General features: G+C 37.4%; 1 protein-coding gene across 1 annotated transcript; it reads left to right on the top strand.

Moving 5' to 3' along the window:
* Positions 1-629: 629 nt before the first annotated feature.
* Positions 630-23,607, top strand: LOC124275515 (homeobox protein unc-42-like). Its single transcript, XM_046711094.1, has 4 exons — positions 630-768; positions 8,681-8,952; positions 22,593-22,904; positions 23,412-23,607. The coding sequence occupies exons 1-4, from the start codon at positions 630-632 to the stop codon at positions 23,520-23,522; spliced, it is 834 nt and encodes a 277-aa protein (XP_046567050.1). The 3' UTR covers positions 23,523-23,607.
* The last annotated feature ends 201 nt before the right edge of the window (positions 23,608-23,808 follow it).

Genomic DNA, 23,808 nt, shown 5'->3' with positions numbered 1-23,808 from the left:
GCTGTCGTTCATGTGTTTACTTTTACAAAGGATTATTGGTTTCTAAGCATCGAGACTCAAGTCGTACATTTCCATTTTATGAAATACTTTGCATGCATATCATCTCCCTCTTTTTATGAAAAGATAAACTTTTCTTTAGTAAGTTACATCCGAGGACAGGGTCTGAATTTGAGCTCTTAACTTTTTAGCTTTTAATACAGAGCAGGCCCAAGGCTATGCGAATCTTTTTTCTCGTGTTGTGACAGTTGGTAATATCACGGGACCCAATTTTCAGGCTGTAATTAAGGTCCATTTACGGCCCTAACATTCCTTTATTGATTCTACGGTTACATCTCGCACAGAAAAGGAGCTTTGGGAATTCCAGATTCACTACCGAACACCGCGGTACCGCCCACATTGTTAGCAAACCATAGGAGCCTAAAACCAACCAATCAAAAGCGAGAACGGCTCATAGTCGCGTGCGACGAATCATTGGCACTATTGTTGAATTCTGATTGATTGTGAGCGTGCGGCATTTCGGCGCACGACAAGAGGCGGTATAAATGTACGTGAAAGTAAATTACATTAGTCAGTTTAATTTTTTCACAGATCCCCCCTTCAGCTGAACAGGTCTGAAATATCGGAGGAAAATGTCGGCCTTAACAGAAGAGCAAAGAGTCCCTACCTCTGACGACCGCGACAAGAGAAAGTGTGACGATTTCACTAGTCTGTACTCTATGGACGCCGCCGCTGCAGTTACCACCCCCCGGTCGCTCCCCGACCCCACAGGTAGGTCCCACAATAAACAAATCACTTTTGTTGCTCTATCCGTGTTAATTTCTCAAACAAAAAATTACAGCTGGGCGCGATGAAAATCGGATTTTAATAATTGGCTTAGCTATTGTGAGCGTCCGACCTAATCGAATAGATTGAATGTTATCAAATACCTGGCTTCGGAGAAACGCTTAATGAATGTAACATAATATACTTGTTTAAGTAATTTCATTTTACACTAGTGACGATACAATTTCAAAGTGATATTTAATTATTGATGAAAATCACACACAATTTCTATCTCCTCCGGTATTTTTACGTGCAACTTGTGGAAGATAGAGAACCAATAATTTCTGTCTTCCGAATACGGACATATTTCTATACGAGGTAATATTCAAATTTATTTTTTCTCTTACAAAATTCGTTAAATTTATACCATTATTCGATTCGAGTTGTCGACAGCTTTGAAATGTCATTGTATCAGTTTCAATTTCAAGTTTTATCTCAGAGTGCGGTAAATCGTTCAGTATTTTTTTGTGAAATGTTTCGCGACACATTCTGGAATTAGTTTTACCATTTGGATGCAAAACAGTTGCCGTGCAGAGATCGTGAAAACTGCGTGGATATAAACCGTTATATTTCGCTCTGATGGCCTGAAATCTCTCTGTTTATCCGATATATCGCTGTACGGAAACAAGGTATGCTGATATTTGACATGGTACACCTTCTGATGTATACCGTTATACTGTAATGCTTAAAGATGTTTAAATGTTGCATTTGGTATTGTGTCACTTTCATTTTCAAGTTTATTCATTTACACGTGAATATACAATACAATTTGGAACCGTTGTACTGTTGATTGTATGTCAGGTGTTTATTTTGTTCCATAAACCAGGGGAAAAAATCATGTGCAAACCTTGCTTCTTCTATCAATCATATCGTTCCGTAGAAACAGATACTACTCGATGGTTCTCATATAACACAGTTGAAATACTATTTTATAATCTCTACTGATTGTGTGTTATAGGTATGTATTCATGTTACAAAAGCAGCAAATTGATTCCACGGGTCTCTGTAAATTCGTTGATTCGCAGTTTCAACGTTGAGTTTAGCCCGCATCTTTCATTCTTGTGAGAAAACTGTGTGATGAACACGATGATTGTTAACTTTTATTTTCAGCTAACCTGTGTTATTTAAAAAAGCATTTATATGTATTCAAATATATACCTTATATAGAAGCATTTATATATTTTAAATGTGTACCACATAGAAATAATTGAAAAACACACACCATGAGACGCATGTTCCGTCTCCAAAAGAACAAATATTTTCGCTTTGTTGCGAATTTCCGTTTATTTGCTTGGTGCGTGCATATAGTTCTGATTCTTTTTGAAATTCACAGTGAGTTGTATTTCTTGACATAAGTTGCAGTAAATCTGTTTGTACATGTTTACATATTTAGTTTCCTAAAGTATTTCATAAATACTATGAAGATATCAGAAACTTGAATTGTTTTCGTTTTTATTATTATCATAAAGATCATAATAACAGAAGGGTGGAGATGTTGCCTCTTTAGTTATTATGAACAGTGTTGACTTATGAATTTCGGTGTTTTATTCTTTCAAACGATGTTTCGGTACATATGCTAGAAACATTTTGAACAGTTGAAAGAACAAACAAGATAAAATCCACACGTGCTGTCATCATTCATGTATGTAAATAATCTAAACTACATCACGAGTGTACCATACGAAGACATGTCTTCCACTGCTTCCGCTTCATCAATACCTTAAACTTTACATTTGTTTATGTTAAATGTTTTGTCGTACGATCATGCCATGTCTACGTATAGTATGTTATATACTGGCAAAAATAACAGGAACATTTACAAGAAATATTATTAATGTGGAACATAAATTCTCTGATATACAGTAATACGAAGAACCGCGAACAATAGACAGACAATTCCAAATACAGTCAGAACCTTAATAAAATATTATCTATGTGGTTTATAAATTCTCAGATATTCAGAAGTATTAAGGGCCGTGAACAATAAAAGAAAATTCCAAACGCATTCGGACACATTGGAAACCTTTCGCCAACTGTTTTCATCTGGTACACTAAATAACCTAACATACATTCAGATATCATTGTTTATCACGGCTTGTATACATGTCAGTGACACAACGATACGAAAATACACAAAACCCTCCTTGAAAATTCCACTACCAGCCATCCAGGTATTATCACGCCGTTTCTAATTAACAATGATGTTGGGAGTGCGACAGTCAAGTAAAGTCCTCTTTACCACAAGCTAACAACAAAACGATCGCGCGTGCTGCTAAAGGTTCGCACGCGTTCGTGTAACCTGAGAGGGGATAAGGAGTGTGTTGGTGGGGTCGGGAGGGGAGGGGGGACCCCTCGGGGTGTGACACACGTCGAGAGAGTGATGTTAGCGGAAATGACTCTATCACTTTTGTATTGTTGTATGTTTCTTAAGTGTTGACAAGTAAAACTAGTTAGTTTCAAGTGCTCTTCGCTGAGATTTTCGAGTGCGGGATATTATCTAAGAAATTATGTAAGATGCATCTGTTTACACGTCAGTGTGAGACTGCGTGACAATATTACGGCAATGATATAATGTGTCGCCTTATATATTATTAAATGTAAGTGTTAAACGTTTCCTGGGTGTGTTACCCCTTATTATCTGGAATATTCCCTCTTAAAGATATTATTACTAGCAATACAGTCACGGCACGTGTTTGCACCATTGTTAAGAAAAATGATATATTGTGTAATCTATTTCTTTATGTCATATTGTAATTTTGTATGTACCGATTTCTATATTGCACCTCCACCTGAAAATAATTACATGCAACGAACAAATTAGTAATGATACCAAAACTCAGGAATATGCCTTTAAATTGAAGCTGGAAAACGGAAAGGAAAATTCTTGTGTATACTTTATATAGGAGTTAAATTTGGATATTCATTGCGCAAATTTCTAGCACATTTAATACCAACGTGAGCATTACGTATTTAGCTGAAAATACTTTGGAGTAAAGAGACAAACATTCCTTCGATTCTGAGATATCTGACATTACTAATTCGAATATTATTTGTTTTCTTAATTATTACTTCTTTCCTTCAAGTCAGACATATTGTGTATTATACATTAAAATTTAATGAGCTTAAATCTACAGTTAAGACTAATGAAATTTAATCAAAAAAGTTTGGTCACACATATTTGTTTTATATTTCGTATGAAATTATTTCTTAACATCAGAAAATGGACAGAAAACGGCACAATAAAAACATTTGTATTTCAAATAGTGTTCAAGATATCAGTTACGGAACATGTGAATTGTAAACACAGACTTCGGAAAGTTTAATTCGTGTACAGTGTTAACCAAAATAATGTTTATCTTTTATCTTAACATATCCATATTTTAAATATTGCCCTGATCCAAAGCATATTGATATAATGATCAAAGAAATTTGGTAAAGAAAAACTACTCCATGAAATATCACACCCTCCTGAGAACAGATTTTGCAAACGTTTGTGGCTCCAAAGCTTCATTATTTAAGATATAAATTTAAATAATGGTTAGGAGTTAAATAGTAGCCTCTCTACAAATACAGAGAATACCATTGCACTATTCATGCTGTAAGTTCACATAAAACACGAGTATAATGAAACCCATGTTTAGATGTTTTAACCTTTATCTGCATGTTATTTTGCAACATTTCGTGTCAATAACGATTCATTTTCGAAGAATAAGATAATAATGCACTATATTACCCTATATCTAGTAATAATAATAAAGCGAAAAAGACTTCTCAATAGTCATAAATATCTCTGCTGATAAATGAGTCCATTGTACGAGTCCGATAATATCGAATAGTGGCCAAATATCTGTATCAGATGAAAACCCAAACATGTTATAGGTAAGATTGTCATATGGATTTCAACACCCTTCATTGGTCTTCATTGAAACATACATGTGTCAGTACGACAGCCGCGTCACAAGTTTCTGTACGGAAACGTCGTGAAGAGAGGAAAGTCGAAATAGAGTCAACCCTGCCTTTATTGATATGAATGTTATTAAGTAGAAAAACATCAGAACACATAAGTAACTATATACGTACTAATCCTGACATGTTTCCAAATACTCCATGAGAGGCTACATATAAATCTCTCTTGGCTGGACCGTGAACAGTAATTAGTCGTAAGCACATGAAAACTGTCACAAATATCGCAAGCGACAAATGAGACAGATTTGATTACGGGTATTCAGTATTTGGCCTTTGTTGTGGTCATTTAGCGCTATGTGTCCGTGATGTTCGACCAGTAACAAGGTCCTGTCCCCATCTGTCACTGGGGACAACTCGATACTGTAGCGTCGGGTAGGAAGCTTGGGGGTCGAGGTCAGAGCTCGGGGGTCGGGGGATCTGTGCTCAGACAACTGAGGGCACATGGATAGAAATGCTTGTATTAAAGCGAGATGTATCGCGTTTCGAATTGTTTAAGAAGTTCATGTGTACATATCTTATGATCTGTTGTAACATGTGGGTAATTCAATTCTAAATATTTTAAGCACCATTGCATGTATTCTCATCCTTACTTGTGATACTTCTATTTTATTGACACATTTACATTTATTTTATTTATATTTCGTTGTCAGTAATTGCTAAGAACTGTGAACATATTTAATTAGTAAATAATCAGTGTCGCTCTAGGAAGAATAACAACAGGACGGAGTGAATGAAATGTGTGATAATGACTATGTCTGAGAAGAGTCAGTTACATATTTAACTGACTCAAGTATGTTGATACATTTTATACGGAAAACAGTATGCGCAAAATGATGTTGTAAAATATCGAAATGAGACTAATTATGTGAATAATTCAATGTGAATAATATTCAGTGCCACAACATATTTCATAAACTTGGCAACTACAAAAAAAATATTCTGGCGAAATGATAATATTTTAGAGTTTAAATTAAGAAAGGATATATAATTCACAAAAAGCGGTTAGTCGGTATATATTGTTCAATCTATCAGCAAATATCATAAATACATCAACGAATATATTATTGAATTTTTTGTTGAAATCTGTTAATGATGAAATCAATGTTTGTCGTGAAGTGACAGTGACCTGACTTGATCATGACACGACCGCTGGTATATGATCGTGACATTGTGCTGGGTTCTGGTAGCTGTGATGTGGTAGCTATGTGTGAAGTATACAGGACTTTATATCCAAATACCCGGTATCGTCTCTGCAAATATTATACGTGAATCAAAACCTTATATTTATTCTATTATTTCCATGGTAGTGTATATTTCATTATCTTACATTTTCGATATTTCTGTTAAATTAAAATGAACATTACGAACAAATTCGTAAAAATATCCTTTTTCAATTGACTGGTGCATACATTATACACATTTGTTTGTGGCATAGATTTCTAAATAATTGTGGAAGTACATGGAATAGAACACGTCTAATTGGTCATGTTACAGTAAATATGTTCGAGACAAAAAAAGTCGTTCATGCCATGTACTACTTGTTTTTTATGATTGTGTGAGGATTGCAGCAATGTTCCAACAGCATTTCAAAGTATGGACTTTCTATGATTTCCTTGGTGTTGAGAACTAATATTGTAAGATGTCAATGCGTACGTGACTTGGGAGGAACGATCGCCGAATCATGAGGAATTTCGTCAGGGTGTTGAGCAGCTCTTCAACACAAAGTAGATGTTTAAGAAATGCAAAAACCCTTGATATTTTCATGAAAACACAAAAGTACAATCAGGGCTACGGATAAAAAATATACACGATACGGTAGGAAATAATTTAGACTGACTGAGTTTAGACGCCGCTTTTAGCAATATTCCAGCAATTGTGCACAGTCTTAGAATCATTTACAGACATATTTATCTGAAAAAGTATTGTTTAATTGTTTATTGACCGTTTACACCAGAGTAGCAATGCTGTCATGCATATATGAAACGAAGCACAAGTTTAATGATACACCATTAACTTCGATTCAGTACTCTAAATGTACTCTTATTGTTTTCCAGTACTCATATATTGAAAAAATAAGGAGTACGTACTCCTGATGTTGAAACATTATCTGGAGCCCTTTACAGTTCTGTAGTTATACTAGTAACTGAATATATTTGTCTACAGGACTGCACGGTATTACCGGTATACCGTTATATTGCAATACGCTTTTCAAACGACACGTATTGCAATATTGTTTCTGAGAACCGGTATATTGGGTAAAAAACCATATATGAAGTTTTTGATTATCTTTATGGTTTAAATTAAAATCTACACATACTTTCATTCACAACAAATGTTCTCTTTCGTTACTCAATCACAAAACGGCATACTGCAATTCTATATATAAAGGAAAATAGAATCCATGACTGTGCCACCTAATTTTGAGATTGCTCTTATCAGAACCATAACATATATGTTTAGGGACTTATAAAGTTCACAATATATCGCAATACGTATCGCAATATGGGTACCTGAATCGCAGTATATTGCAATACAATTTATTTGCCAATACACAGCCCTATTTGTCTACCACGTAAGACATGACATACCTGTTACTATGATTGTATGTTTTCATTCATTTTTTTTACATTACTTACGAGAACAAAACCTGTTTAAGTTAAACTTGTGATGTAGTGTAATGCGCTGTTTAAAATTAGGTTTGTGTACACCGGACTGCTGTCTATGTCCGACCTATATCAATACTAAACGCAGACAGATTTAGACAGATTCCATTGTGTACGGCAATGTTCAAGGAATAGCTCTAGTAACTGCTACACCTTCGCCCTGTGGTACTTCCTGTTACATTACCAATAGTGAAATGAATTTCGTTTCTATTCCGCTATATATTCACGGAAACGAATAAGGGAACACATGAAAGTACAAGTGTTCCTTTATCTATTACCAGAATTTCACCTACAGTGCAATACATACCGTGTGAAGAAACCTTGAAAAGAATAAAGGAACACTTGTACTTTCATGTGTTCCCGTATTCGTTTCCATGAGTATATGTACAACATCTCCACACGTTATGGCAACGTAAAAATCCCATCGTTAGAAATATAGTATCATTACAAGTATTCGGAGACGAAGACAAAAGTAAGTAGAAAAATCATTATATGAGATCTGTATGAAGCAACGTTCTGCTTCAGAGTTTAGTTCATTGTGTCTAACGGCAAGTGATTCTCACTGGAGTCTCATCTCCCCGCTGTTCATCATTAACATACTGAGATATACTCCGTTAATCGTCGATGTTTAGTACAGGACCGACCGTTCTATTGTCATATAGTGGTCAAGGGCTTGGATTTCAAGACAGTAATCTATTGATTATTGTTGATTATTTCATGGCAAATTCCTTTGTTCATGTGGCAGGTTTTGTTTGAATGTGATTTACTATAATCGACTAAACCATTTTAAGAAATATTAAGAAATATTTACTGAAAGTAGTGTTCATCGTACAATTCCGACTATATTATAAGTAGGTATTTCTGAATTACTTTCGAATAATACCCGCGATACCATGTGCCCGTCCCACGGGTGACACCTTTCGCAAACTCGTGCAAATACATGTCAATTGTTCAACTAAACAAAATTCTAAAAACAGAGTACAAATCAAAACAGAGGAATGCATCCCACATTATTTTTTCAACTTGTGTGAAAAAAATGAAACTAAACTTCACATCTCACTAACATGCTTTCGCTCTGCGTGAATGTTATGGTCGCATGTAAGACATGTCCACAACAATGACGTTAATACTAGTCTCATGTAAGAGAGTGAATTAGTATGGTTTAGCCAATAACCGTATACCTATCAGCAAACCATTGCCAATGAACGCAGGCCATTATTCGCTTTCAGGGCAGGAGGGTGCCTTCAAGAAGCTCAAACCAGAAAGCAGCTCGCCCGGCATCTCGCCTCTCTCCTCGTCATCCACGGGGTCAGGGCCTTCAGGGGGACATAACCCATCTGCAGCCACATGCCCAACTCCAGCAAGACGACGTCACCGAACGACCTTCACCCAGGAGCAGCTAAGGGAACTGGAAACGGCGTTTTCCAAAAGCCACTACCCTGATATATATTGTCGAGAAGAACTGGCAAGAATCACCAAACTTAATGAGGCAAGAATTCAGGTAAGCTTCTAGCTATTGTGCGTATTATTGTGTGAATACAGTATTGTTTAAACATGCTACGACAACACGAGCAACTATTGTTTGATACAATCAAGCAATAGAAAACAGTTTGGTGCCATTGATCTGACAGTTGATGAAACCAACTGCGCTCCAAAATGGTAAAATGGGTGGCCCAGTCATATAAGTGCCAGAATTGGCTGTGCAATGTCTCACGCGTTCTTCTCGTCACAATCGTGTGACCGGGGCTTGGAATGCAAGATTATCGCTTATCACCGATTCTTGCTCATGGATTTCACCAAAGTGGTCAACATCTACGATGACGTTCCTCGATGGCGCATGGTGTATATAACAGTAATGCGGTTAACCCACGTTAAACCGAAGTCACTCAGTTACACTACACCATCTGCATTGAAATGTCAACATTATATGATAACAATGCGTTTTAATATTATTGAAGAGAAGCTGGAACCAAAAGCACAATTACCCTAAACATGATCGACGATACAGGAGCTGTGTTGCCCAGAATATGGATCCATATAGACTTTGTTTGTTGTTTGTTTGTTGTGTGAGTCCGCCCTCGGCAATATTCCAGCTGTACGTAGGCGTTCTGTAAATAATGAGGACAAGAACATCCAGTGATTGACATCATGAGCTTGATCAATCGGCAGTCCTGTAGCTAGCATATTTACACAGAACCACAACATGTTGTGTACTCGCGTTAACTGTTACAGTGAGTGAGTGAGTTTAGTTTTACGCCGCACTCAGCAATATTCCAGCTATACGGCGGCGGTCTGTAAATAATCGAGTCTGGACCAAACAATCCAGTGATCAACAGCATGAGCATCGATCTGCGCAATTGGGAACCGATGACATATGTCAACCAAGTCAGCGAGCCTGACCACCCGATCCCGTTAGTCGCCTCTTACGACAAGCATGGGTTACTGAAGGCACATTCTAACCCGGACCTTCACGGGTGTTAACCGTTACACTGAACCGTGATGCTAGTACACAAAAGCGAGAAACCCTTTTCATTTTCATAAGAAATGTGAGTTAGAGCAGATTCCATACGATTCCTACTGCATCGTGAGTCTGTGTATATGAATCACATAGAAATAGAGATCATCATACCAGGTAGGCGCGTCACAACAACTCTGGAACATAAAGTACAAGTCAAATTAGGACATCCATCATTTTTGTATCTGATGAGTAAATGTAGGCTCGTGTATCAAAACATAATGAGAAAATGGTGACATCATTACATTTAAAAATATATACAAATTGTTTTAGTATGTTAATAGATATGCATTGTTCTCAAAATCTCATATATTACTGTAAATACTGCATGGATATAGAGGCGTCAAACACTTATCAATAAATATTTGAAAGTTCTTATGCATTAGCCAGACAAGGGCTTCATGTAGGGTTTCCAAACGTTAAGATATTAGAGCACATGTACGTATGTTGCCTAATTTGTCATGTGCTACTGTCATAGCGATATCTTACTTGAAATTTCGTTTATGAGCACATGAGAAAACAACAAATGCATAAAATAATGATGATATCTAAATCTTTTGTCAAACAGAATATTTATTTTAAATTCTTTAACAGAATGATAATGGAAAATTCGCAAAGGAGAAGGTATTTGTAACATTCGTCGAACATATTGTATACGTAAATTTGTCAAACATAATGTATATGTAACATTCGTCAAGCACAAAGTTTATGTAAAATTTGTCAAATATAATGTTTATGTTATTTCGTCAAACCTAATGTTTATGTAAATTCGTCAAGCAATTTTGAATATGAATATGAATATATGTGTTTATGAATAATTTCTCAAACATTATGTTCTGTCACAGAGCAATTCGTCAAACACTGTTTATGTGAACGTACGACAGTTTCATGCACTAAATACCCCCTTAATAGTTTCTGGGTTTTTTGTGTCCCGCAATCTTCTTACACTTTCACACTTTACACCTCTGTGACACGGTATCAAATGTCACATTTAAATCAAGTCATTTAGAACGCGTTATTCAATTCACCAGTAACTGGATTCATGTCCGAAAAATAAGGCGAACCTATTTTCATGGGATGTGTGTATAAATAAATAGTTAGTACTTAATCCCAAAGAACTCAGACCAAAGACTAGGACACATTTGCAGGATCATCCATGTTAACCGCAAGTGCCGTACAAAGTAACTCCAACTCGGCAGTGCCGTACCAAAAGTCTTTCGGTTTATCATCACCATCCTGCTTTCTCAAGAAACCCGGATTTATTTCAGTGAATTGCCCGAAGCGGCATCTTAATATTCCTCTATATTAAACACCAGTAATGTATCCTGAGTTTTCGATGGCAGTCATTAATGGCACTTAAGCCTCGTATATTAACAATAATGTAATCATCAACGACCTCTTCTGGTCCATTGCAGTGTTTTTATTACCAGCTACCCACCTTGTTCTACCTTGGGGGGTTTCTCTTAACGAGGGTTTATTCTATTGTAGCGGATTCCGACACTCGCAAGGCCCATATCTGTCCCTCGTCGTGTTGGGTACCTGATACCGTGGCGTAATCCCCATTTCCTAAACCTAAATCCGACGCCATTTTCTTGAAAGGTTAATACGGATTACAGGAATTAAACTTGAGATTCCATGCCAATCTTGCTCTTTCATGTAATGCATTTGAGGTTTTTCTGGTTGAGATGTCCAAAACGACATATGAAGGTTTCATTTCGAGTTGTTGCTATATGACTACGAGAATGTGCTAATTTCGGGAAATTTATGTAAAACCTGGGAACGTCCATGTTCCATATCTTATTTGACTTTGAATGTAATATATTCATATAAACCAAGGCGAATTCAAAAAACATATATTTTCAATTCTACCACGATTACAGTAAATACTGGATTGTGGTTGGTTAATTGAAGTCAATCGGAGGTATATTATCACGTTATACACCTCTGATTTTTCAACACAGTATGTATTGTTTTTTAAATCTTAATAACGCGGTTATGATAGAATGGATATAAACATACTGTGTTGAAAAATCAGACATGAGTAACGAAATTATAATAGTCTACCCTACGAGTTCGGTTTGAAATCAAATTTCGTCACATACCTCTGATTTTCCAATTTTCCACAGATTTAGACCCGTAATTACTCATAACCACGTTATGACCAAATGCATGTTTAGTCAAATATAGTTTTAATTTATTGAATTGCAAAAATAATTGTTCCAGTTGTCTCAGGAATAAGTAATAGTTAGCTTCAGATGTTATTTACCAAAAGAAAATGATTTTCGCTTTCACATAAGTCAATGCCGCGTGGAGCATGGCAGATTTAAAGTCCATTCACGCTGTTTCAGTAGCGAATTTATGAAAGCATTAGCTGCTCTGAAACGGGAAACAACATATAGTTTAGGTTTTAAGGACGTGAATAACTGACTCGTGATTCAGTGTGTTCGTCGTGAACACAGCACCTAGATTCACAGGACTATATCGACATACACAGGGGCACACTAACCTGACTGTGTATCTCACCAGCTATTGGTTATAAGGGCCGTTCTACATGCTGCTACGATTGTCGTTGTACGTGCTTCCACGAATGTAGTTCTATGTGATACAATGAGTGTCGTTCTACGTGCTTCCACGAATGTAGTTCTATGTGATACAACGAGTGTCGTTCTACGTGCTTCCAAGAGTGTCGTTCTATAAGCTACTATGGGTATTTCCCAGTATTCTACTAGAGCGTCGTTTCATATGCAACTCTGAGCGTCGTTTCTCATGATACTATCAGGCGCGTAGCAAACCAATATTTTCGTGTAAGCCCGATAGGTTGCAAAGCTATACATTTTGATAGTATTGAGAGCTTGACCAACTTTCATTTTCAAAATCATGTGTAAGCCCGGGCTTTTTTTCATAATGGTAGCTACGCCCCTTACTATGGATGTAACAAGACGTAAGCGACAATGGTATGAATTATTTCTATACCGGAACTGTTCGTATACTAATGTCACTTAATTAATCAGATAAAATTAATTTTAGAGGGCATTGTTACATTTAGGAATACCCATTTTTTAAAATGTTCTTGTGTATGAATCTATTCCTATTCTATAAGTCGAAACGATAATTTTAAATGCATAAAATATGCATAATAAAATGTGCATTAAACAACAGAATATGTAAGTATACATGTTTTTGAACAGCATAAGCATTCAATACTGTTAAATAATACTGTTACAAAAAATACCAACGGAAGCTTTTATTTTCGTGAAAAAAATAGCCATTTTTTTCAACTTTTAACGTCACTATTAAAGTAAAGTTTGGCCAAAGAAAGAAGTCCAAATGTGTAATGAATTTGTTTTTGTCTCGGTGGAACAAGGACGCAGGGAGATGGACTATTTTCACTCAGACACGGCAGATCAAGACCGTAATCCTCCGTCTTTTACTTAAGTCTATTACAAAACCCATCCCACATTGCAGAAACGAGATACACCTGGTGCATCCGTGGTGTACAGTTTCATGAGATTTGAAAAAGAGGTATATAGGTAGCGACAGGTGCCATTAAAAGTGGTCGGAGAATTTGAAACTTCGTCGTGTTAGCTAAGTCTGAGGATTTGAAATGTCAAAAGTTTTTGCGCCGTTTTGGCATGGTGATGCTATAATCGCACTAATGGGGCCTTCTGAGGAATATTGATGGTGACAGATGCCGCGACTTTTAGAAAATCTTATTTACAAATCTGTATTTTTTATTCCGCAGTTTCAGTCCTTGATCCTGGAAGGAGACAGAAGCGGAGTTTGACTTCTAGTAATAAAATTAGACTATAGAATCCCTCCTCTCTTTCTCTTGTCCAAACGCTACGGGTAGCTGTAGTTGTACTGACCCCACTTAATTTAAGATATTCTCCCGACTTTGGGTTATAAATTCGATTACTGTTCAAGGCTTTGACTGCTCGCGCTGTTTTACTTTAGAAGCGATTGGTTACGAGATTGTCAATAAATTTGAACATGTTGTTAGATTAAAAAACGTCAGTAGATCATCATTTGATTTGTAAGGCAATGAGTGATTGTCGTTGTGATCAGTCTGCATCGAGGCAGTTGGTAAAACATCTTATGTTAACTTCTTTATGTACACAGCCGTTTTTAAAAGAGACAACGTACAAATATATATATGAGAATCAACATGTACATAAAACTGAAGGCACTATTTCGCTTGAACCATATGAACGATAACATGTTTCGCGTTATTATATAAATGTTTAATATTCCCATTAAAGGAGCATATAAATATTTGTCAAATAATTTTGAAACTTCTTTGAGTAGCATTTTAGCATTTTAAAATAATGACAAATTGGATAACGACTTCTATCATTTTGTGTAAAATAAAGGAAGTTGGTATCTATAATATTTGTCATAAATTTGAAATATTGTTTCGTCATATACTACCCATTAAAAGTTTAGACTGTAGCCACTTACTTCAGTCAGCTGTTCTAAACTAGATTTTGCGAAATATTCCATACTGTTTAAAGGTACTGTTTACACATGAAGTGATGTATTGTAAAGCAAATTCGTAACGTTGAAAAGATTATTGTCATGAGTTCAGTAAATGATGCAACTCAGTGAAAATTGGCGAATTCTTAACAAAACTTTACACCACAACACAGCTGTTCGCATGCACGATATTTGCACATGCTTTTCAGAAATTTAATGCATGATCCTCATGCAATTCATCTGCATAAGGTTTGCATTTGGTTCCTCAAAATTTGTGGAAAATTCATCTTCGATGTAACCACATACATATACATAACATATAGTAAATGCTTTGAGTGAGTCTAAACTTTTGATGGGTAGAATACAATAAAGAAGATGCGGATATCATCATGACATAATGTACAGTGTTTACAAAAATTATTTTGAAAATTTTCTAATAAAGAATTGCTATAAATGATTCGAATGCTTCCAGTATCCCGTTTTCAAAGGTGACGCTTCCAACTGCAAAAATAGACAAATTATATCTGGGATAAAAGTCATGACAGAAGGGAAGGCATCATCCCTGCCGTCTATCATATTTCTCCAAGAGACATCCCCCTCAATTAGAGCCGATGAAGAGAGTCCCGTTTCATAGCGTATCCCCTCGCGGTACCCCCTGCCGGGCGTTGCAAGCCTAACTGTACGGCAGATGGGGAGATGGTAAGGAGGGGAGAAGTCATGTGTGAGGGCCATTGTCTTAAACACGTCTTCCAGGCTGGTGCCAAATAGCTGTAAGGTGCGCCGCCTTAAGTACGGTCCCTACACATCGAGCTACTAATTACAAAGGAGGCCTAACATCCGACTGAACCGCCAAGGTGGACAGTCTGTCGGCTCCATTAATGGTGCCAAGGTGACAGACCGCTGTCTTTGGTCTGGCTGACCGGACTTGACCGTTGTCTGGTTGTGGAATCAATCCTGGTTTTCCTGTTGTTCAATGTTTGGTTCATTGAATGAAAATGTTAGAATTCTTCACATTTCCCGCCTGCACGTATTATATATTGAAATTCTCGGCAAATGACACTATGTATATGTCTGAGTCTGACAAAAACAAAAACAAATCCGCAGTTACTCAGTTCCAAGAAATATGCCATTCATCCGAAGTAATTTAATGTTTTAGCGTCCTGTGGTATACGTGGATCGGTTATTATTTGTTTCACATTTTCACATTGTTATTAACTTTTGATATTCCTAAACATTCCATCTAGGAAAACTGATGAAATGGTTGGATAGATGTTTTAACTGAAAGCTTTTGTTTAATATTTACCGTTAAAGGAGAAGACCAGACATGTACAAGTACAATACACCGGATTATTCTACTATATATCACTGCCACCTAATAATTGGCATGATGCTGTTATATTTATGTTTAAAGTATATAGATTAAGTATCAATATGTATGACACAAATTTAATGTTGAACTAAAGTTTTTGTTTAAAACAGAAAGACTATTTGACAGAAAACGTAAAACCTCGGACGGAGATGAAAGTGTTAAAAAACACTGAATCAAAATTGTATGTGAACTATCGCAGAACTTCCGGTCCGTTACATAGCAATGTACATTGCGTTGATATGTAAAAGTAAACATTATTAATTGTTTTACTGTTTAAAAGGTAGATTGCTATATTCGATATTGGGAAGCGTCAACTATAGAAATCATTTCAGTTACATACTTCGGTAATTCGGTGCTTTTTTTTAACTCAGTTGAACTCTTTTATGTCTTTTAGTCCGTTTGTCATGGGTTTTATGATTGTAACTATTGCTATAATACCCTTTCGTAAATTATCAATTCTTATTTTTGGGAGAAACAGTACATTAATCGGCATGTAATGTAAACGACACTCGAACATCACACAGAAGAATATAGCGGTTTATGAAAGTGGCATGAAAATTTAATGACGTATCAAAAATGGTCAAGACGCTATATACATGGTCAAGTACAAAGGTCTTGATGTCCTTAATGACAATTTAAACGCCGACAAGATCAAAGAAATGTCCAGTCACTTTAACGATGAAAATGAACCGTTAACAAGGCACACAACAGTAAACAAATATCGCCCCATTGCTACAAATTAATTAAGCTTCGGACACATGGCATATGCCATGGTGTTCGGGCGCCATATTTGGGACTACACTATTTGCGCCTATTATCTACCAGCCCAGCGATTAACACCAGAGACTGATTTCTTGTGGAACCCCTTTTAATCACTTTCCACGGTAGGGTGGATGAGGAATTAAAGTAGCACTGGGAACAGTCTAGTTAATAGTGAGAGGAGTTTGGGGAGACTCGTTATCGTCAATTAAAAGTCATCGTGGGTTGGCTGTGACTTGCCGGATCCGAGTGCAAGCCATTGAGGTCCTTGGGTGTCCTTGGATGAAAGGGTGAACCTGGTGGGAATTCACGGGCTCTCCTTCTTGCTGAGCATCCGTCTGTTGTCCTGGTAAACTTAGAGAGAAAGATTAACGATAACAACAAGGTGTAATTACTGCTGAGATGATTGGTAAAAAGTGTGTGAAGTTGGAGATGCAAGGAGATGGCCTCTGGCCATATTTGTTCATGAAAAAAAGCGCTCGAACAATTTCGATTGTTTTGCATGACGGGTTTTTGACACTTTTAGTCCTGAGAGGACTACTGGTTTCGGGTTACAGATGGCCTTTAATAGTTCTCTAGCTTATGGGTGGGTGTCGTGGTTTTAGCATGTCCGACACTCGAAAATGAACCCCGTAGAACAACTGTCGAAAAATTTGATTTGTTATCCTCAAACTTCACAAATACTGTGGTCCCTGGTGCGCTTCATGTTAAACGAAGGCAATCTAATAAGAGAATTTTCAGAATTGAACTGTTTGTGTGATGGAGAGGTCGCTATTACCGATATTTGGTTTCTCATGATTTGGAACTGATGTTTTCTTATTTTATAAATTAGGCTAATCTGATAAGCGTATTTTCCAATTTGTTTTTCTTGTTAAGCAAATTTAATGTAATTCGATTATTTCATGACACTAGGCAAACACTATCCTTGTAAACAAAAATTGATGGATATGTTCAGTCTGCGTTGCGTTTTTGTTTTTCTATTTAGACGTTGATGTTATCATTTTTCAGTATGAAAGATTTTTATGTGTTTAAAACAACCGTACGTTGTCGATTTACTTGAAGATGCTCAAAATACGTAAAGTATAGGCTAGTGGACAAAGCGTTAGCTAGTCGCGCCGTAGCCTCGGTTCGATTCCTATTAAGTTACGAATCGTGAATCTCATTTCTTGTGTCCCGCGCCATAAAATATTTTCTAAACGCGACGTGAATCCATTATAACTCACTCCAATTCATTTGCAAAATGTGTCTAAAAATGAGAGGATTGTAATATTATGCCTTCATGAGTCGAAGAATGTTGTCTTTACTTTGACAGACATGCTTCTGAAATTACTGCTACTCAAAGTTATGCTCTAACGTATAAATGTGTTCTGTTCTGTTTTAGAAAATATTGGGTTTTGGGTTGGTTTGTTAGAAAATACCTGTATGGCATAACCTATTTGAGTAATTATGCACTGCCAGAAACTTCTACACATCGAATATATTGTACAAGCATATGACAGTAGATCGTATGATACGCCAGGATTTCGGGGTACAGATGAAGAATATAGTACATAAAACATCAACGTTTAAAACTCGAAAGATCTGAGGTAAAAAGTAAAATATTTTACAAAACAGTTTCGAGTTTTCCTGAGCAATGATAAATGCAAATCTGTTCGTGTAAGAGTGTTGCCATTATGTTATCTGCATATTATTAGTCACGTTAGATTTTTTAGTCGTTCAAACATGCGTTTAAAAACACACATTAATACTTTTGAGCTTCGTGAACTATTTTTTCAAGCCTGTGATCTTGTAGCAATTAGTCTATATTCATGGCACATTCAGTTAGATGATAAACAGTTTCAAAAACTTAACAAGTAGCTCCTCTGAAACATAATGAAAACGGCAACAAACCAAATTTAGAAACGAAATCTTACATTTATATTTTCACCATGCCCCAAACTAGTGAAAACTACGTTAGTACAGTACACAATAACTCGAAATAAATAAACCCAACTACTTAACTCACGACTCTGTAATTTAAAGCAAACTGTTAGTACTTTAAAATTCAATTTTGAATTTAAATTCAGGGTTTAAAACTAGCGCAGTATCGCTTCCTGCATACCGGAATTTCTCCCGACGACCCTATTACTTTAAACTTATTCAAAATTGACGCGTAACATTTTTTTGGCCCCTGGAAAATTGTGAGTTCCTGAGCGCCCTAAGCAAGTCCTTGGTCGAAATGCGAAAGAAATGAGCAAGTTGTTTTTTGGAGTTTATCGATCGAAACGTATTTTTCGATGTTTTTTTTAATTCAAGCTGGACCAAAAAGCATCGACGAAATCATTACGAACACGTCATATGAAGTGAAAGAATAGCGTTATAAAACACGCTACAAATTGAACTTAAATTCAGAATCGTTTGAGGATTTAGTTTCTGAAAGAATCAAATTTGATTTCTTCCTGACATATTCTTCGATATCTTTAAGCACACCGAGAGTTAATACTTTAATGTTTCTTTGTTGTAAAAACGGGATTCTTGTGCGCGATGCTTCATGGAAAAACGATCACGAAACGTCAAACAATTTTGGGTTTAATGGAAAGTCCACAATTACGTCTTATTTTATCTCCTACATTTAACAAGAAATGTCGAAAACTAACTTTCTAGGAAAAAAATATTCTACTTTTTTTTACATTGGAAATAAGTGTGATTGTTTGTTTTATTTAGAAGGACAACGGTGACTTTGTTGAACTCGTTTGTGGAATACAAAATTGATGTGGTTTAAGTTTTTAGAAAATAAACTTTTTAAGAGTTAAAATATCTATACACATGTTTTAGGAATAAAACATTACAAGAACATTTAATCTAATTTTGTTTTTGATACCCTTTCCTTGTGTATCATCATTTCGAATTTGTATACTTGTGTCATAATGAAGATTTACAGAAGTGTAAACAGAATATTATACGATTCCTTTCACATGACTAGGACTGCAGTTCCGATAGCAGACTACTCCCTAATAGCCAATTATAAATAATACATGACCGACACAAAGTGGTATCATCGCCTGGTGTTGGTTTGTATGGGCGTGGTTAGAAAGGTTAACGCAGTGTGCAATAGATGATGACTTATGAACCTTAACGGTAAATGTTATTAGTTATGTCCATTTTATGAAATTATCTCATTTTTATTCCCTTTCTTGTTGGAGGTTGATCCAGTACATCTGTGAGAACCCTCAATGATTTTCCCAATATAAACCCGTAATGATTTTCCCAAATCAGTCGCCACAAATACGGCGTAGATTGCCATCTGGCTGTGAACAAGGTATATAAGCGCTTGGCCGGCTTCCTATATGTGACTGCTAACCTATAGTGTCGGGGGGCAGATTTGCCATCATCAAACGAGACGAATATAATATAAATCAGCATCATTTTTCGGCTGCGAGGTCGAAGGATCAATAGTCCCCGTATCCATGATAAATCTTATTTATCTTTTATGTCGTCTACCACACGAGACTAAAACAATTTACACCGATCCGACCCTAACAATTCGCCAAAATTAATTCCATAACAAGCGCGGTAGGTGCAGTCAATTGCAAAATGTTTAAATGAGTTTGTGAGCATTTAGATTCTAACGAAGTTGGCATCGCCTCTATGTGATAGTATTTGGCAATCCTGATGCTTTGGGGGAAGTAGAAATTGGATTTCGCAAATGACGAACACTTGCTCTTCTCGTACGACTCTGGTCGATGGAGGGGGAATTTTGCACACAGAGCGTCGAAGCAGTGCCACGATCTTCAAAGACTTTTCCATTAGCGACTTTGTCAATTTTCATTACGCCCGAGGTTCTCAGGAGACGGCGAAGGCGATGAGAGGAATACATTATGACTTCAGCTTCCACCGCGATGAGCCACCACCCCTCGCCATGGTACTTCTAATTCAATGCGAGTGTTGTGCTTCATAAAGCTTGCAAATTTCTGTCTTCGGGCAACTGTGTGTCCAATTCTCTGATGACACAACACGCGAGACCTGGTCGCGCCCCTGCCTTCAACATCTCCTCTGCACGCGGGCCAAGTCCCAAGCCGTCTGCTCGAGATCCACAACTATCGTCTGCTTGCCTCTTAAAGTCGAGATGGATTGCTGTTTTGGCGGGGAATGGCTCAAATGGCCTCCCTGTTTACTTAATGGCCACATATCGATCAGTGTATAGGAATGTGAAAGTAGGACCATAAACATCTGCTTAGATTAATTAATATCAAATAAATTACAACCGGTATGAACCGCACGTCTGTACGGCAGTTAATTTTTGGCACGTGCTCACACGTGGAGCGTGTCCCGAGGTCTATCGACCGGCTTGTGGGCAGGTGTAGATTGGTCATAGTTATCGCTCATAATAGAGCTATTTACAAAGGACGTTAATTGAAAAGCTGAATAGACACCCAAATGACTAGGAAACATCAATTTCGAACATAATTTGATTACTAAGACATTTCAAGATTTCCAAAGAGCTGAAAAGAGGCGACTTCCACGAAATGGCGTGGATGAGGTGAGAGGAATCTCTCATGCAATGGTCCATTATTCGTAGACGGCGAGCTTCCCGAGGAGGGCTGTGTCTGTTCACAGATCACGCTACGTCCTCTGACCCAAGGAGTGAACTAACCCACCCTCCTGACCGGGGCAGTCTCGCGTGGAGTAGCGGCAACTCCACAATAATGCAAATCAATACCGAGGACTTTAACCAAGTTGTCTGAAACTGCTAGCTTGTGGAATCAATGGACCCCCCTCTGACATCCCGAGCCTGAATCATAGCCGCTCCATGTCCTATTAGCAACACTTCTGCTTCTGTTTGTGGTGTGGGGAGCACGGCGTTAGCCCTTTGGACTTCTGACCAGAAGCGTGAATTGTTTGCCGTCAGAGTGTGGCCTCCCCAAGATTCGTGCCGCTGGTCAAAACGTGTGGTCTGTTCATCAGCATCGCCACGATGGGTTGTGAGGAGCATTCTAAATGACCAAAAACAAAGTCCTTTTTCCTGGCATTTGTGTCCATTAACAGATGATAGATTTGATGTTGTTGATGTTTAATATAAAAGGCGATTCATCTTACGGCTGCTCATATTGATTTTGTCTTTACAGCCAGCAGACATCAAAACACGACAGTCACACTTTTTGCAACAGCCAGTTTCACTGGGCTTTGAAGGCTCAAAGATGTTTTCCTGCGAGATATAGACATAATTATTATGACATGTGAAATATTCAGAAAATGTCACTTGAAATTATATCAACTACGATGTCATCGTGTTGCAGATGGTCATTTCGAAAACAAATGTCTACTTCTAATTTGCTTTCTGAAGTTTGTTTTGTTCAGTCAGTTGTTTAACGCTGCACCCCGCAAAATTACAGCAATGTGTCTGTAATTAATATAATCTGGGCTGACTGCAATCGTGTGTACCGATTGGGGTACACACATGGGATACGACGACATGCATTAAAGACCACCCGATCTCGTTAGTCGCCTCTTAAACAGGCATGGTTTGCGAAATAATGTCTGAAGTAAAACGTTAAGGGTTTGTGAGCTGTAATTTATCCACTATCGTGTCTCTTTACGACGATAGAGGCAATAACAAAATAAAAACTTGCTAACAGAAAACAAGCCAATACCCAATAAATACATAATACATATATTTTTGAATCCGCATATTTAAACTTTAGTTTTCAATTTAGGGTAAGGTTTCCTTGTTGATATAAACTACCCACTCATATTTTAATGTCACCGGTTGTTTTCTTTCATTTGCTGCTTCCAAACAAGAGCATGTCACCTTTAGGTATTTAAAATAGAGAAAGAAAACTTTCCTGTCAACTGGCCATATATATAATGTGGAAGTGATGTGAAACATGTCTTGTGGCTTTATTGATTTGACCATTCAATGTCACATTGCTATAAATCATACACTTTGCGTTTACGAATGAACTATCAACGGGTATTGTTTGAATGACTTACATCACACTTGCTGGTCCTGCCAATGGTCGCCCTAAACACGCTCCTTGGTTTTCAGGTGTGGTTCCAGAACCGGCGTGCTAAATACCGCAAACAGGAAAAACAGCTGGCGAAGTCCCTGTCGCCCGTCATACCCACCTGCAACGGCATGATGCGCAACATCTACCCCACCAACAGCCGCCCCTACGCCTACCCCAGCCCAGCCAACGTAAACATGAACACCATGACTCGCTACCCTCAGATGAACTCCGGCTACTCACCAGCCATGGCGCAGTTCTCCTCGATGGGATCTATGCCGAGTTCCAACATGGCATCCATGGCCATGCCACGACAGGTGCAGCAGTTCCCCATGGCCACCGACTACAACCTCGTCAGCCAGATGGTAAGCACCACCGTCCAGAGACATCATTCAACTATGCCCATGTACAGATCCTCCAACTTGATATTCAAAGGGAGTGATGGTTTTCAATTATTTCATGAACCAACCGTTTCTCCGAGAAATCCCCCCTCGTGGTTCATCCTAAATATAAAGGGGTGCTCGTGTGTGTGCGTGCGTGTGTCTGTGAGTGTAATTTTGCCAAAGCTATATTGATTACTGTTACATGTTGAAAAGAGCTTTCATGTCGATGTATGCAGTTGTAATCTATTCTGATTTATTGTTAATTATGTTTAGGATAAATACTACTCAAACCAGGTTGAAGAAAGCTTGACTTTTTCATGTGGCTGTAGTTATTCTAGATTGTCTAGTTTTCAGTCGTATATAATGGTATGTGAATAGAAAATCAATACTGGTCATCAAAAGAAGCCTTTACTTTATACGGTTACAATAACATCGAATGTGAAGATGTATGTTCATGGCGTCCAACTCTTGTTTCAGGAAAATCCCGAAGAGGATTGGTACAACAAAAGTCTGACAGCTCTGCGCATGAACAACACACATCCGGGTGCCCTGTCTAACTCAGTGCTACAGTACCAAGCTCAAGTTTAGTTAGCGGCCATCTTGAATTCCCACAGACAATCATAACTGACGTTGGTGTTTGTGTAACACGTGCCAAATACAGTTCGGTATTGGATAGTGCTGTTTGGGTATACCCTCGTCTCACAACCACAGATACAATCTTCCAGTCAACAACCTTTATCATCCAGTTCACCCAAGAATGTAATGACCAACATGATGCTCTCGGTTTGAAGAAGTTTCATAAAAAGTATCATTATACTCATCCTCGATAAAACAGGGCACCATCACACCTTGTTCTGTTCTGATAAATACCTTG

The sequence above is a fragment of the Haliotis rubra genome, unplaced genomic scaffold, assembly GCF_003918875.1.
Source record: "Haliotis rubra isolate DU_JTF1 unplaced genomic scaffold, ASM391887v1 Scf20, whole genome shotgun sequence".
NCBI lineage: Eukaryota > Metazoa > Mollusca > Gastropoda > Lepetellida > Haliotidae > Haliotis > Haliotis rubra.
The sequence above is the reverse complement of the archived record's forward strand: the minus strand, read 5'-3'. Positions and strand labels throughout refer to the sequence as shown.

Coding starts and splice junctions, on each gene's coding strand:
- LOC124275515 (XM_046711094.1), top strand. CDS start 630: ATGTCGGCCTTAACAGAAGAGCAAAGAGTCCCTACCTCTGACGACCGC. Junction 769..8,680: donor GTCGCTCCCCGACCCCACAG/GTAGGTCCCACA, acceptor ATTCGCTTTCAG/GGCAGGAGGGTGCCTTCAAG. Junction 22,905..23,411: donor TGGCCACCGACTACAACCTC/GTCAGCCAGATG, acceptor CTCTTGTTTCAG/GAAAATCCCGAAGAGGATTG.